Genomic DNA, 15,553 nt, shown 5'->3' with positions numbered 1-15,553 from the left:
CATCAGTTTAACTGTCATTCTTAATCTTTACAACCCTGCAAAGTATTATCCCAATTTTATAGATGATTGAACTGCCCAATCTGTGCCCACATGGTATCTGGTGCCGTGTTGTAAGGAGTTCACAGTCTAGTGATGATAGAAATAATTACATGTAGACGATTTAAATAACTAAAACATAACTGACCAGTGCTTTACAAGTGACAAGTTAGAAGTGCTCCTAGAGTCCAGACACGCCTGGCTGGCTCAGTTGAGGGAGTGTCTGATTCTTGATGTGCAACCTCAAAAAAAGTTGTGTGTGGGGGATGCCTGGCTGTCGGTGAAGTGACTGCCTTCAGTTCAGGTCATGATTTCAGGGTCCTGGGATCAAGCCCTGCATCAGGCTCCCTGCCCAGTGGGAGTCTGCTTCTTTCTGCCGTCCTGCCCCTCTCCCTGCTTGTGTTCTCTCTCTGTCAAATCAGTAAATAAAATCTTTATTAAGAAGATTTTATTTAGGGGCGCCTGGGTGGCTCAGTGGGTTAAAGCCTCTGCTTTCGGCTCAGGTCATGATCTCAGGGTCCTGGGATCGAGCCCCGCATCGGGCTCTCTGCTCGGCAGGGAGCCTGCTTCCTCCTCTCTGTCTGCCTGCCTCTCTGCCTGCTTGTGAACTCTCTCTGTCAAATAAATTAAAAAAAAAAAAAAAAGATTTTATTTATTTGACAGACAAGAGATCACAGGTAGGCAGAGAGGCAGAGAGAGAGGAGGAAGCAGGCTCCCCGCCGAGCAGAGAGCATGATGCGGGGCTCGATCCCAGGACCCCGAGATCATGACCCGAGCCGAAGGCAGAGGCTTAACCCACTGAGCCACCCAGGCGCCCTAAATAAATAAAATCTTAAAAAAAAAAAACACAGAAGAGGGGCACCTGGCTGGCTCAGTCACTCAAGTGTCTGACTCTTGATTTTGACTTGGGTCATAACTTGGGGTCTGTACTCAGCACAGTCTGCTTCTCTCCCTCCCCTTCTGTCCCTCCCCCCACTCCCACATTCCTCTCTCAAATAGGTCAATAAGTCTTTAAAAAAAAATACACAAGGGGCGCCTGGGTGGCTCAGTGGGTTAAGCCGCTGCCTTCGGCTCAGGTCATGATCTCGGGGTCCTGGGATCGAGCCCCACATTGGGCTCTCTGCTCAGCGGGGAGCCTGCTTCCTCCTGTCTCTCTGCCTGCCTCTCTGCCTACTTGTGATCTCTGTCTGTCAAAAAATAAATAAAATCTTGAAAAAAAAAAAAACACAAGAAAGCAAGCCACTTAATTCTACTTAGACATTAAGGCTAAATTTTCTAGAAGTGACATTTAAACTGAATCTTAAGATCTGAGTGAAGGCACATAATAAAAATAAGTAAAAATAAATTGAGTCTTCAGGATTAGGAATTTGTCTGGCAGATAAAATAGAAGGCATTTTATTTTTATTTTTTTAAGATTTATTAATTTGAGGGGTGCCCGGGTGGCTCAGTTGGCTGGGCGACTGCCTTCGGCTCAGGTCATGATCCTGGAGTCCCGGAATCGAGTCCCCCATCATGCTCCTTGTTCAGCAGGGAATCTGCTTCTCCCTATGACTCTCCCCCGTCTCGTGCACTCTCTCATTTTCCCTCTCTCAAATAAATAAAATCTTTTAAAAAATGATTTATTTGAGAGAGAGAGAGCACCCATGAGTTGGGGAGAGGGAAAGAATCTCAACCAGACTCCCCACCAAGTGCGGAAGCAGTCTTGGGGCTCAGTCTCACAACTCCAAGATCACGACCCTGAAATCATGACCTGAGCCAAAACCAAGACTCAGGTGCTTAACTAACTGAGACACTCAAGCGTCCCCAAGAGAGAAGGTATATTAGACTAAAGGCAAATACACGTACATGTTGCTTGAAGACCAATGAATGAGTCAGGGCGGACTCCGCAAAAGTTTATAAAGGTAGAAAGGGAAAATTAGAGAACATCTAAAGAGAACTTGTACGGTGAGCAGATAAGAGGGCTAGGGACAGGGGCGCCTGGGTCGCTCAGTGGGTTAAGCCTCTGCCTTCAGCTCAGGTCATGATCTCAGGGTCCTGGGATCGAGCCCCGCATCGGGCTCTCTGCTCAGCGGGGAGCCTGCTTCCTCCTCTCTCTCTGCCTGCCTCTCTGCCTGCTTGTGATCTCTCTCTGTCAAATAAATAAAATCTAAAAAAAAAATAAATAAAAACTTTAAAAAAAAAAGAGGGCTAGGGACAGAGGCAACAACTTGAGGAGTTTGAGAAGGGTTTCAGTGCTGGGGAAGCAGAGAGAGGGTCACAAGGGAGGAACTGGCCTTTGCTGTCAGAGGCTACAGAGAAGTCAAAAAGGGTGTGATAGACCCTAGGTGGTATACTGTGTAAAATCATCATTTAATAGTTCACTAACTAACAGACAGCCATGGAGGCCGCTTCTGTGTAGCCCTGTGACAGACTCTGGAAACGCAAAGATGAGAAAGACAAAACTCCTTCCTTCCCTGAGCATTTAATGTCACTAACTTGGTTTCAAGTTCTTGAATATTCGAAAAAACAAAAAATCATGGTAGTACTGAAGAGACTGTGTATTGTAATATGTTATACATTTAATGTAATGACATAATGTCATGAATAATGACATAATGATATAGTGACAAGATAATATACATTTAAGTTGAAGATATTTGGGGGCAGAGAGCCATTGGGGGCAGAGAGCCATCATTAATTATCTTCTCTCATTGTAATCATAAGCACTTGCCTTAAATACAAGGCATATTACAGGATATACAAAGATAGATTAGTCTCTCAGTTGAAGAACTTAGATTCAAATATTCATGATTTTTAACAAAAATACAAATACCTACAGCACAAGACAGAACATTACAAGTATACTGAGAGAAACAAAGTACTTTGAAGTTTCAGAAAAGGCTGAGATTATATGCAACTAATGAAAGTTGCAGTTGTCTTTGAAGGCATTTTAATAGGGGGTCATCCAAAGGGAAAATGTCAAACAGAATAATGGACAAAGACCTCCTTTTAGGAAAAAAAAATGTTATTTTCTTCTCAAAGGTAAACAGATTTTGTGGTTCTTAACTATGTGAAGTAGAAAGGCCCCTGGGCCTTGAGTGAGATGGCGCTTTCGGTTGGGTAAGTTATGAAGTGTAGAGAGGGAGAGAACAATATTTTCTAAGAATTAGGTGCAGATTTTCCTTTGGTTTGCTCACAGGTGGTGGTCAATGCATCATCAAGATTAATGCTCAGTTATGACCTCAAGACCTACCTCACCAATACCCCCAATTCAACTGTGTTCAAGCTCTTCATTACCACTGGCAGAAATGGTGCTAATCTCAAAGGTCAGGTCTCTTAATAGGTCTGGGTGATTGTTCCCATCATTCCTGTCTTCCTTCTCATGTACCCCTTAGACTAGCAGTCCATATTTCTTTTTATTTCAGAACTGACTCCACCTTTAATAAATAAATCATTGACTGCTTTGACTTCACAAATGACTCGATACCAGGTTTTGGTATAGGCTAAACTTGGTCACTGTCGTTTTTCTAGTTATAACCTTGCCTGAGAGGTGGCCTAAACTAGGGATTTCCAAATATGGCTGATTTTCAAAGCTACCCGATGAAATTTTTGTAAAAATAGGGTCTTGGGCTCCATCCAGATAGTTAGTAAGTTTGGGATAAGGCCTCAGACCCAATTCTTTTCCAGCTTCCCTAGATTTAAGAAGTGTTGGAGTACGTGACATTTTTTTTTTTTTAAGATTTTATTTATTTATTTGACAGACAGAGAACACAAGCAGGCAGAGAGAGAGAGAGGAGGAAGCAGGCTCCCCACTGAGCAAAGAGCCCAATGTGGGGCTCGATCCCAGGACCCTGGGATCATGACCTGAGCTGAAAGCAGAGGCTTTAACCCACTGAGCCACCCAGGTGCCCCATGGAGTACACAACATTTTAACTGTTATTTGCTCAGCAAATTTACCGTGTATGTTTTTTTGTTCTATACTGGGCTATAATTTACTGTCAGAAAAAGGTGGGGAGGTGGGGCCTGGCTGACTCAGAGGAGCATGAGACTCTTGATCTCAGGGTCATGAGTTTAAGCCCCACATTGGGCATAGAGATTACTTTAAAAAAATAATAAACATGGGGCACCTAGGTGGATCAGTGGGTTAAGCCTCTGCCTTCAGTTCAGGTCATGGTCTCAGGGTCCTGGGATCAAGCCCCGAATCAGGCTCTCTGCTCAGCAGGGAGCCTGCTTCCCCCCTCTCTCTGCCTGCCTCTCTGCCTATTTGTAATCTCTGTCAGGTAAATAAATAAAATCTTTAAAAAATAATAATAATAAACATTTTTAAAAGTTTTTAAAAAGTGGGGGAGGTGGGGCACCTGGGTGGCTAAGTCGTTAAGTGTCTGCCTTTGGCTCAGGTCATGATCCCAGGGTCCTGGGATCGAGCCCCACATCGGGCTCCCTGTTCAGCGGGGAGCCAGCTTCTCCCTCTCCCACTCCCCCTGCTTGTGTTCCCTCTCTCACTTTGTCTCTCTCTCTTAAATAAATAAATAAAATCTTAATTAAAAAAAAGTGGGGGAAGAAAGAAAATTAAAATACAAGATATTCCTAATAGATTCTTGGTGGTATGGTTCACAGTTTATATGTATTTTTTTCTCATTTAACAATGTTTTTTTTGTTTTTGTTTTTGTTTTTAAGTAGGCTCTACCCCAGTACCCAACATGGGGCTTGAACTTACAACCCTGAGATCAAGACCTGAGCTGAGATCAAGAGTCGGACGCTTAGGGATGCTTGGGTGGCTCAGTGGGTTAAGCCTCTGCCTTCGGCTCAGGTCATGATCCCAGGGTGCTGGGATTGAGCCCCGCATCGGGCTCTCTGCTCAGCGGGGAACCTGCTTCCCACCCCACCCCCAACCTGCCTCTCTGCCTCCTTGTGATCTCTGTTTGTCAAATAAATAAATAAAATCTTTAAAAAAAAAAAGGTCTATGAGAAAATTAAAAAAAAAAAAAAGACGCTTAACCGACTGAGCCACTCATGTGCCCCTCATTTAACAATCTTATGTAATAATTACCATCATTTTAAAAATGAGAAATACCAAATCTAAGAGCAAGTAACATGTAGTTAGTGGTTAGAATTGGTAGATCTGTCCCACTCCAAAGTCCATGTAAATTCTTTCATTATTTTTTATTTTTATATTTTTTAAAGATTTTATCCATTTATTTGACAGAGATCACAAGTAGGCAGAGAGGCAGGCAGAGAGAGGAGGAAGCAGGCTCCCTGACAGGCAGAGAGCCCGATGTGGGGCTCGATCCCAGGACCCTGAGATCATGACCTGAGCCGAAAGCAGAGGCTTTAACCCACTGAGCCACCGAGGTGCCCCAATTCTTTCATTTTTTTAAAGAAAGAACAAATTCTGTTTTGTTTTTTTTTTTTTGCAAAGAGAGCATGCAAAACCAAGAAGTCCAAAATATTACTGTCTATAAAATTTAAGTCTAATTGCCCTTTTGGTCATTCAGTTTTTAAGCACTTACTTTCTTTTCACATTATTTAATTTTATAAGTATAATCTAAGTATATATAAATATTTGATTTTTAAAGTTTTCCAGGTTCTTTTACAAAGTATTAAATATGTATAACATTCACACATTGCTCTCTGCCTTAAAATATACAGATTGCAATTTTTCCTCCCAGAATCTTTCTAAAACCACAGCTTATTTTATTATGAAACAGCTCCTTTGATATTGCTGATAGTCTCCAAAAGATGAGAACGGTCACTGGACTGACTACTGGCAGCTGAGAAAGAACTCCAGCAAACTGAGGCCATTAAGAAACTGTGCAAGGGAAAATCTTAGACAGGACACCACCTCCTACTTAATCTAGAATGCTGTCCATTGAAACTGTCCGTTTCTTGATCGCTGTGTGGCTCCGACTTAAGACACCATTTGTAATATTCCGGAGATCTCTAATTTGAATCACACTGCAATCAGTTATGGAAAATCAGACTTCCTAGACTGAAAAGCCTCCCAGCTGTAATCGCTGTCCAGTTTCCCTGAAATCTGTCTCATTCCCACTGACGAATTCCAGAAACTTTTGAAAGGGGACCCACCAATGATATTGATAATGGAAGCGCCACTATAGTCATTCACAAATCAGCAAAAGCAAGGGTCTTAGACCATTCTTTTATCTTGACTGTAGCAGGAGCCAAAGGGCCTGGCCCAGTAAGACAGAACTGACCCCTCTCTTTTGCTATTTTAAAAAATTTTTTATTTAAGTAATTTCTACACCCTGTGTGGGGTTTGAACTAATAACCCTGAGATCGAGAGTTGCATGCTTCTCAGACCCAGCTGCTTCCCTAGCCTCCCTTTTTAAGATTTACTTATTTGAGGGGCACCTGGGTGGCTCAGTTGCTTAAATGTCTGTTTTCTGCTCTCGTCATGATCCTGGAGTCCTGGGATGGAGCCCTGCATCGGGCTCCCCAATTGTCAGGGCGTCTGCTTGTCCCTCCCCTCTGCTTGTGCTGTCTCTCTCTCAAATAAATAAATAAAATCTTAAAAAAAAAAGATTTGAGAGAGAGAGAGAGAATCTCAAGCAGGCTCCCGTGGTGAGTGCAGAGCCCATCACAGAGCTCCGTGTCACAACCTTGGATCGTGACCTGAGCCGAAATCAAGAGTCAGTTGCTCTGGGTGCCTGGGTGGCTCAGTGGGTTAAGCCACTGCCTTCAGCTCAGGTCATGATCGCAGGGTCCTGGGATCGAGTCCTGCATCGGGCTCTTTGCTCGGCAGGGAGCCTGCTTCCCTCTCTCCCTCTCTGCCTACCTCTTTGTCTACTTGTGATCTCTGTCAAATAAATAAATAAAATCTTTTAAAAAAAAAGAGTCAGTTGCTCCACAGACGGAGCCATCCACGTGCCTTTTTTTTTTTTTTTTTTAATCAAACTACTGGCTTATGTAAGTTTCCTCTTTTACAGATTCTTATGGCAGTTATTTCTCTGTTTTCTGCTTATTAGGATCCTGTACCCCAAGTCAGGCCTTGGCCGTCACAACAGTACTTCTTCCTGAGACCCTTGTGCTGTGCCATGTGCAGTTCAGCAATACTTTGCTAGACATCCCAGCAAGCAAAGTCTTCCATGTCCACGCGGGGTTCAGCATGGAGAGAGGTGGGTCCCACTCGCTGCATCTGGCGCCCTTGTTTCTGTCTCTGCACACGTACCACTTCCTTCCTGGGCTGCGTTTACACTTTGCAGCGTCATCTGCTGTAGAACTATGGGAACTTTCTCAACCAGCGTTTTTGTTTGGTCTCTGTAACACCCTGTGCTTTTCTAGTACAGTCTTCCACTTTCTCCTTTGCTAGTCCGTCCCTGTTATCTCTGGGCTTGGATCATTCATCTTTTATCCCTGGGAAGTAGCAGTGTTGGAGTGTTTATTGTTGAACTGAAGGACGTTCCAAGCAGAGTAGCATTAACTAGCGTAAAGTAGAAATAGGCATGACATTGGAATCGCCTATGAATCACCTTGTAGAACGAGAGGATTCATGTCAAACGTAAGGCATAAATCGGATAGTGCCACAGTCCAAGACCACCTGCTCTAGGGCAGGCAGCTCGGTGCAAGTAGCGTGCGGCCACTGACGGAGGCTCGCTCGACAAACTGGGGGCACTGACCAGAATGCCTGGTGCCAGGACAGGGACTGGGTGTGCACAGGGGAGCAAGTCAGGGCTTCTCATTTTCACCAGCGCTGTGCAGGGAGATCCGTCACAGAGCAGAGATGCACGGAATGCTGTAGAGACAGAAAGAGAAGAGGAGCAGCTACCTCAAACCTGGGGGTTGGTCAGTTTTACACAGCAAGGCTTGTGGAAGGATGACTAGGAATGTGCTAGATGTGAGAAGGCCACAGGCCAGGACATCCCGGGCAATAAAGTGCCTGGAGTTTGGCAGGACACAGAATGGAGAAGGAAGAGGAGGCAGCAAGGCGGCCAGGGAAGGGCCCTGTAGTAACCCAAGCACGACCTGCCGAGGGTCTAGCCCAAGGAACAGGGAGATACTAACGGAGGGGCAAGTGTCAGACATTTCCAAAGAGGAGCTAGCAAGCTTTGGATGGTTGGATTTAGGAATGAAGGAAAGGGTGTCTGTGAAAAGACAGCTGAGTTCGAGCAAGGATAAGTAGCACAATATTCCGTCGAGATGTGGTTTGACAGGGAAGTGACTAAGCCACGCTCGAAGCACTTTTCACAAACCCTTTCCTGATCTTGGCGACTGCTGGTCACTTCATTCTACATCCGCTAATTCCCATTTCCCTGTGTTATTTACTGCTCCCTGGCACGCTGCTTTAAGCAACAAGTTCAGCTGTGGGTTGCCTGGGACTGTTTTTCTTCCATACATTCTCTCCCCACACTGGCCAACAGTCTGCTAATAGGGAACACTCAAAATTGAATTCACCTTTTCTTCTGAACTTGCTTCCATGTTTCCTTCCTATTTCAGGCCAACTGGCTGAACAGAGCTTCTGAACCTTCCCCGCTCATTTTTCATCTTTCCTGCAGGGGTTTATGTCTGCCTAATCAGGGTTCGACCCCAGTCTGAAGAGCTGCTCCAGGCCCTCAGCGTGGCTGACACCTCAGTCTATGGGTGGGCCACACTGGTCAGTGAGCGGAGCAAGAATGGAATGCAAAGAATCCTTATTCCTTTCATCCCAGCCTTTTACATCAACCAGTCAGAATTGGTTCTTAGCCGCAGACAAGACGTCGGGGAGATCAGAGTGCTGGGGGTGGACAGAGTTCTTGAGAAGCTAGAGGTATGTGAAGCACTGAACCAAAACATAACTGAGATCAAGGTTTTGAAAAAGGAGTCTTCATTCGTAGTCCAAGGGCAAAGGAACAGCTATGGAATGACTTTGATAAAATTCACCATGAGCGGGGGAGGGGGGCCCCAGTGGGGGAGGGGAAAGGAGGTGGTTCTTAAAACGAATGAAGAAAACCTGTCCTCTTCACAATGCCAGGGGACTCCCAGAGTCCAGAATTTAGGTCATAAGCTTTGTCAGTCTGGAAGATAACACCAGTATCATCTTAAAACAATCTTTAGAATTCTAGTTTGAAACATTTTAGGGGCGCCTGGGTGGCTCAGTGGGTTGAGCCTCTGCCTTCAGCTCAGATCATGATCCCAGAGATCCCATTGTTCTGGGATCCAGCCCTGAAAGGCATCGGGCTCTCTGCTCAGCGGGAAGCCTGCTTCCCCCGTCTCTGCCTGCCTCTCTGCCTACTTGTGATCTCTCTGTCAAGTAAATAAATAAAATCTTTAAATAAATTTTTAAAAAAACTTTAAAGAAAAAGATTTATTTATTTATTTAAAGATTTTATTTATTTGCTAAGAGAAAGAAAGAAAGCATGAGAGGGGAGAAGGTCCAAGGGAGAAGCAGACTCCCCATGGAGCTGGGAGCCCGATGCGGGACTTGATCTCGGAATTCCGGGATCATGACCTGAGCCGAAGGCAGTCCCTCAACCAACTAAGCCACCCAGGCGCCCAGAAAGATTTATTTATTTGAGAAAGAGAGCATGCACAGGGAGAGGGACAATGGGAGAGGGAGAAGAGGCTCCTTGCTGAGCAGGGAGCCTGATGTGGGGTGTGATCCCAGGACCCTGGGATCATGACTTGAACCAAAGGCAGTTGCCCAACCAACAGTCACCCAGGTGTCCCCCCACTTTTTTTTTTTTTTTTGAAGATTTGTTTAAGAGCAAGTGGGGGCAGAGGGAGAGAATATCCAAGCAGACTTCTACTGAGTGTGGAGCCCAACAAAGGGCTGGATCCCTCCAGCCATAAGAGCAGGACCTGCGCAGAATCCAAGAGTTAACTGGCTGCTCAACTGACAGAGCCACACAGGCGCCCCTAGTGCCTTCAAAACTTTTTTGAAGCCTATTTTATTCTCATAGATCATTTTCTTCCATTACCTACTTCGACACATCTGAGTGTGAAAAAGCAGATGACTTAAGATTGCTAACTAGAAATACAGGGATCTTACTCTATGTTTAGAATGCAATATTGATACAAAACTGATTTTCCTTCTGTCAGACAAGTGCCATTTTATCTTTTCTCCAAGGTCTTCCCCAGCTCCCCAGTTCTAGTGGTCTCTGGCCACAGGCAGTCTTCCCTCACACCTGGCCTGGCTGTCTATCCCATAAGGGTAATCAACTTCACCTCCCTTCAGCAGACGGCATCTCCCGTTTTCATCAATATTTCCTGTGAGCTCACCAGTCAAAGTGAGGCTGTGCTAGTGAGAGCTCTGAAGGAGAAGGCTGGTGCAGGTGAGCACTGGGGGCTCCTGTTTTTAATCTAGAGAAGGAAAGACCACAGAATTTATTGCTTAATGAGAAACATTCAGCCACTTGGCTAGGATTACTCAAACTAGCTGGGGTATGGATCTTTATTTTCCAAGCCTACCTGGAGCATAACCTTTCAGGAAGCTCTCTTATCACCACCAAAGTATTCTACTTAACTGACATATTTAAGAGTAGTTATTAATTTAAGAACTTCGGTCTTGTTAATGTACTATTCTGTTGTAAACCTCTTGATAAATGATTTTCTTCAAAAACATCTGGCAGATCTTTTTGTATCAGGCAGTGGGCAAATGGTGACAGCCCTAGAACTAAGACTTTACTCTCCAAAATCCTGATTCTAGCCATGACTCAGTTTAGAAACTATGCCCCATCAAGGTGGTATGGGAACACGTGTAGTTATGGAAAAGTGTTAGGAAAGCCAAAGGATCATCCTCCTTATGCTGTCACCTCTACCTGCGCCCATCCCTCCAGAGAAAGTGTTCTTTGAATGAACTAGGAGTGAACTGGACTGAACCCTTGTTCGTCTCCCATGAAAGGAGGTCTGTTTCTACAAGCACGTGATATGTACTGGCCAATACCCTAAGTGCATTTTACATGCATTTGTTCTAACTCTGAAGTAAATGTTTTTCCCTTTGAGGAACTGGAGATGCTCAAGTTTCCATGACTAGAACCAGTGTTCAACCTGTGTCCTCTTGTAAATCTAGAGTCGTAATGGGCTTCTGCAAGGGTCCATGGATGGAATTCCAGGTGCGCATGACCCTCAACAGGGGAAGAACTGCACCTTTATTTTTTTAAGACTTTATTGGTCAGAATGACAAAGGGCACAGCAGAGGGTGCAGCAGGCTCCCCACTGAGCAGGGAGGCGGATGTGGGACTTGATCCCAGGACCCGGGGATCATGATCTGAGCCGCAGGCAGCCGCTTAACTGACTGAACCACCCAGGCACCTCTGCACCTTTATTTTCAATTAACCTCTAACTGAAACTTTCCATTTCCAATTTTATAAATATAGGCAACAAACCACAGTAATAGCAATATGTAGGACTCTGTCACCTACAGAATTCAGGTATTTTCATGTTCCAATTATTAGATACCAATGTTCACGTCAAAATTACACAAAAAATTACAGTAGTTATCAGACCTGACTCTAGGTCTTTGTTACTAAAGCACATTACTGTATCAAAAAAGGCCTTTTTAACATCCTGCTAAGTGTATACATATCTGTATCACAATTAAGTTTTTTTCGGTTTTGGTTAACTTTGATAAAACTGGTTTCCTTTATTCCTACACATTTTAATTTTTGCATTTAAAAACATTCTGAGATAGGATCCACAGGTGTCACCATACTGCCCAAATTGTTCATAGCATAATAAATGGTTAACCTCTGCACTTCGCAGAGCTAAAAGAGGGACCAGAGGGGATAGTACAGCCCTGGTGAGTAGAAGTGGTCAGACACAAAGATCCAACTCAGCCTTCAGCTTATCGACACAAGCACACTGAGTACCCGCTGGTATATACACCAGGCATGATAGCTAGTACAGGAATCAGATTTAAGACGGGGCCTAATGAAGGAGCTAGTCATCAGTTCACTGTAGCCAGAACTAAGCGGTGTTGGAAAGGCTGATCCTGTTCCAGAATCATAATCCTGTTCCTAATCCATTTATTTGGACTCTTACCCTGTAAATACTGGAAAGCCAAAAGCTTTCAACAATTGGACCTGATCAAGGATTAGTATAGAACATCTTGCTTTTAGTGCATCTTTATTTCAAACAACTTCAAACTGTTCTTCAGAGCAAAGCAATTTGTAAACAATTCTGAAACAAAGTACCATGAGAAGAGACCACTCCCAAGTCTGAAGGTTAGAGGGCCTACACTAGGGATGCAGAAGAGGAACTAGGTAGGAGGACCTGGCGACAATATGGATATATGGGAAGACCTGGAAGTTCAGGGGAGTCTGCTGGGGCAGGTGTTCATTTCTAGACACTGAAGAATTTGAAAAAACCAATGTCCAATGTCAGGTGTGCTTCAGAAACACAAGTCTTAAGTTTTATTGAGGACAGTGTTATACAAAAATCAGAATGCTCCCTAAAAACCACATCCTAAGTAAAAAATGACAAGGGAACCCTTGGAACTGAAAAGTGGTTGGTGATCCAAATAAGAATTTCAGGTTAGAGGGATCAGAATTGGAAGTTCAATCGCCACAATCACAAACTTGGTCAAGAGAGGAACGTCACTTGGAATTTAAAATACACAGGAAAGGTAACAGGCATCTTAAGGTAGCGTATCCATTTGTTAAACACCCATCTGTAAGTTGGTAAGAAATACAAGATTCCAAGTTTGGGAGTTTATTATCTAGGACATAAGAACAAGCCAAAGAGGCAGAGGAACCAAGTACATAATTCACCTCTTTAACCCTGTTGAGAAGCAAAACAACTTCCCCAAGGACTGGGTTCTGAGAGCTTCTGCCGCATACCCATGACCATGTGTTTTTAGCTTTAACTATTACATTGTATCGTTCTGACCAATACACAGATCAATGCGAAGACTCAGGTATCTTCCAGAAGTTCCTGGGTTCTCACCAGACCATCCTCTTTACCCTCTTTGCCGTGCTGGCATCAACGGCTTTCGTCTTTCTAGGTAAGGTACCCTTATATTCAGCACCATGGACGTTTGATTTATAAACTGCCTTCATCTAACTTCACCAACTATGAGAATAAAAATTAGATTATCACATCTCACTTGTGACAAACAGTTGGAACTCATTCAGCCTCCCTAGCCCTGGTCACCTAATGGACCAAATGTCCTGCCCAACTTACCACCAAGCAGTAAACTGCATGTGACAGACTCCGCTTGGAAGTGGAAACCACTGCTAAGCCTTGAGATAATGGCGATACCTGCCTTGTTCTTTTTCCAGCATACAATGCCTTCTTAAACAAGATACAGACGGTTCCAGTTGTTTATGTACCAACTCTAGGAACACCACAACCAGGTAAAAAATAACCACCCTCACCTATGAAAAGATCAAATTATTCATACTCCATCTGCTTCTCCTTTTTACTCCTAGGTTCTTATACCTCCACCACACGTTCTCCTCCACCCTTCATGAGTCCACAACCCCGACCAGGCCAAACTCGGCTACAACACTGGCTATGGAGTGTACGGCACTAACCTCCACTCGCACAAATCCCCTCAACTGTCGAGGACTGGAGCCATAAAGCCCCAAACTAGGCTTCTGAACGCTGTAAATAAACGATCCTAAGCTGTTCTACACTAAAGTGTGCTGGGCTGTGTTTTAAAGATTAAGTATCCCTTCTTCATGCTATGAAGACATAAAAGCGAAATAAACATTTTTATATAGCATCCCACGTTTTTATCAAGGTCGCAAAATTTACTCAGCGAACCTAACTGGACAGAATTGTCCCAAATAGACTTTTTAAGTACTTGGCCACTTACTTGCCCCAAATGACTCTAGCAGTCCACTCTTCTGGTTGCCCCCGAGTACTTGCGGTAGGAACTTCCTAGCAGTAAAACAAAGACAATAAACAGAACGTATCCAAAATCTGTTTATTGGGGTAGTGTCCCACTCATGTTGATTCCGGGTGCTTTTAGTGCTGCTTCCGCCTGAAGGAGCATCCTGGAAAGAGGAGGTTCAGAGGTTAACTTCCTGCCCACCCCACAAAACAAGGGCATGCCTGATGACCCCCCCCCCCGAAAGCTACGTCTTTACTTTCTTCTGAACCTGCAGCTCCCCCTCCAGCCGCGTGAGAAACACTACCGCCAGCTCAAACGCAGACCCTCTTAGGACTCCTCCGCCCGGCTTTAGCGCTCAGTGCTTGGGCACTAAGAAGTACGCGGTTTCCCCTAGCACCGTGTGCGGGGACGAACAACCCCTAAAACGACAGGCTTCACGAGGCAGCCAGACAACTCGACCCACTACCGCTCCCGCTTCACGAGGTTCGGGCCCCGACTCACCTTCTGTAAGCCTCGCCTTTCCTCCCGTGGGCTGGCAGAGGACGGTGGAGCAGCCAACACACAGAACTACCGTTTGCGCGTGGCTGAAGACGGTGGTGATTTTGTAGCATCCTGGGGACACACGCCAAGCAGCAGAGACTTAGGGCCGCCCGACGCCTGCCTTCGCGCGAGCGCAGGCCCGGCTGCGTTCCCGGTCAGAACAGGGACGTCCCGCCACCGCGAATCCACCGACCCCTCCGCGTGATGCGCCGGATCCACAGGCACGTTCGAGCCCGCCCGGGAGCAGCCCGCCGCGGTCTCGGGACTCCCCCACCCCCACCCCGGAGATCTGCCCCCCGCCGTCCGCAGGCCCCCCGGGCGGCGCCCCTCACCCGGGCACTTCACGTCCATGAAGTAGGAGTTGGGGCTCTGCACCAGGCGCTTCTTCTTGTGCTTCCTCTTCTCCTCTTCCGGGGACGGATGCAGGAGGTCCTTCGCGAGCTACGAGAGGCAGACAGGCGCGGTCAGGGCGGCGGCCGCCCCGGCGGCAGCGGCAGCTCGCGCCGCCCGGCGTCCGCAGCGGGGCCGCCATCTTACCCCCGCCTCGGGCCGCGCGCCGCCCGCCCCCGCGCCCGTCGCCTGAGGCCCGAAGCCCGCGGCCGGCCCCGGGGGCCCGCACCCGGCGGAGGGACGTGCGCGCGCGCGAGAGAGGCGAAGGCTTCGCCGGGACCCGGGCCGGGGAACTCACAGGCATGTTCTCGTGGGGAGGTCGTCACCGCCGGAAAGGAGCGAAAGCGGAAATCCTGCCGCTTATATCCGCCGACCGCCGGAAGTGACGCGCGCGCGTTGGGCAGCCATGCCGGAGTCCGCGCGCCGCCGCTGCCGGGACCGGCCGCCCGCCGACGGGGGTTGCGGCGCCGCGGGAGCGCGTCAGCAGGGGCGGCTGAGGAAGACGGGGCTGCCGAGCCGTGCCCGGGACTTGGCGGAGACCTTCGGTGTTTTTCAGTGGGTTACGCTGCCAGTGAGCTACGCGGGGCAGGAAAGCCCCCGTTGCCCGCGTCCCGGTCCGCCGCTGGGTTTGGTTGGGTCTTTCGGCCCCTTTCCTCGCACGACGACGACCTCAGACCCTGACGTACTGCTCCGCTCTCGGTGCGGGCCGAGAAGCCGCCCGGGGTCCCGCCCCCTCCCCGCCGAGGCGGCTGTGTCACTTGAGCCTCCCGCAGCCCTTCCCGCCGGTCGGCCCCGGCCCCGACTCTCCGAGCTTTCAGACCCTCGCGGCGCGGACGCGCT

General features: G+C 46.8%; 2 protein-coding genes across 8 annotated transcripts in view; one reads left to right on the top strand and one right to left on the bottom strand.

Annotated features, from left to right (window-relative positions):
- Window positions 1-13,796, top strand: part of LOC111138966 (nucleoporin 210 like) — an 89,916-nt gene extending 76,120 nt beyond the window's left edge. For 6 of the 7 annotated variants that reach the window (XM_022491008.1, XM_022491011.1, XM_022491010.1 and 3 more), the window contains 7 exons: window positions 3,215-3,341; window positions 6,999-7,148; window positions 8,526-8,776; window positions 10,076-10,280; window positions 12,845-12,949; window positions 13,227-13,301; window positions 13,377-13,796. In XM_022491008.1, the coding sequence (XP_022346716.1) occupies window positions 3,215-3,341; window positions 6,999-7,148; window positions 8,526-8,776; window positions 10,076-10,280; window positions 12,845-12,949; window positions 13,227-13,301; window positions 13,377-13,480 (1,017 nt within the window). In that variant the 3' untranslated portion in view covers window positions 13,481-13,796. The remainder of the gene's footprint in view (window positions 1-3,214; window positions 3,342-6,998; window positions 7,149-8,525; window positions 8,777-10,075; window positions 10,281-12,844; window positions 12,950-13,226; window positions 13,302-13,376) is intronic. The other variant, XM_022491009.1, reaches the window with a different exon arrangement.
- Window positions 13,797-13,862: 66 nt separating this feature from the next.
- LOC111138971 (ribosomal protein S27) lies at window positions 13,863-15,092 on the bottom strand. The gene is made up of 4 exons (XM_022491026.1): window positions 15,012-15,092; window positions 14,656-14,764; window positions 14,285-14,395; window positions 13,863-13,946 (listed from the first exon to the last, which is right to left on the bottom strand). Exons 1-4 carry the CDS (start codon window positions 15,015-15,017, stop codon window positions 13,918-13,920), a joined length of 255 nt encoding a protein of 84 aa, XP_022346734.1. The 5' UTR covers window positions 15,018-15,092; the 3' UTR covers window positions 13,863-13,917.
- Between the last annotated feature and the right edge of the window lie 461 nt (window positions 15,093-15,553).

The sequence above is a fragment of the Enhydra lutris genome, unplaced genomic scaffold, assembly GCF_002288905.1.
Source record: "Enhydra lutris kenyoni isolate GAN:26980312 unplaced genomic scaffold, ASM228890v2 scaffoldscaffold94, whole genome shotgun sequence".
In the NCBI taxonomy this organism is placed as follows: Eukaryota; Metazoa; Chordata; class Mammalia; order Carnivora; family Mustelidae; genus Enhydra; species Enhydra lutris.
This window is presented reverse-complemented; position numbering and strand designations above follow the sequence as displayed.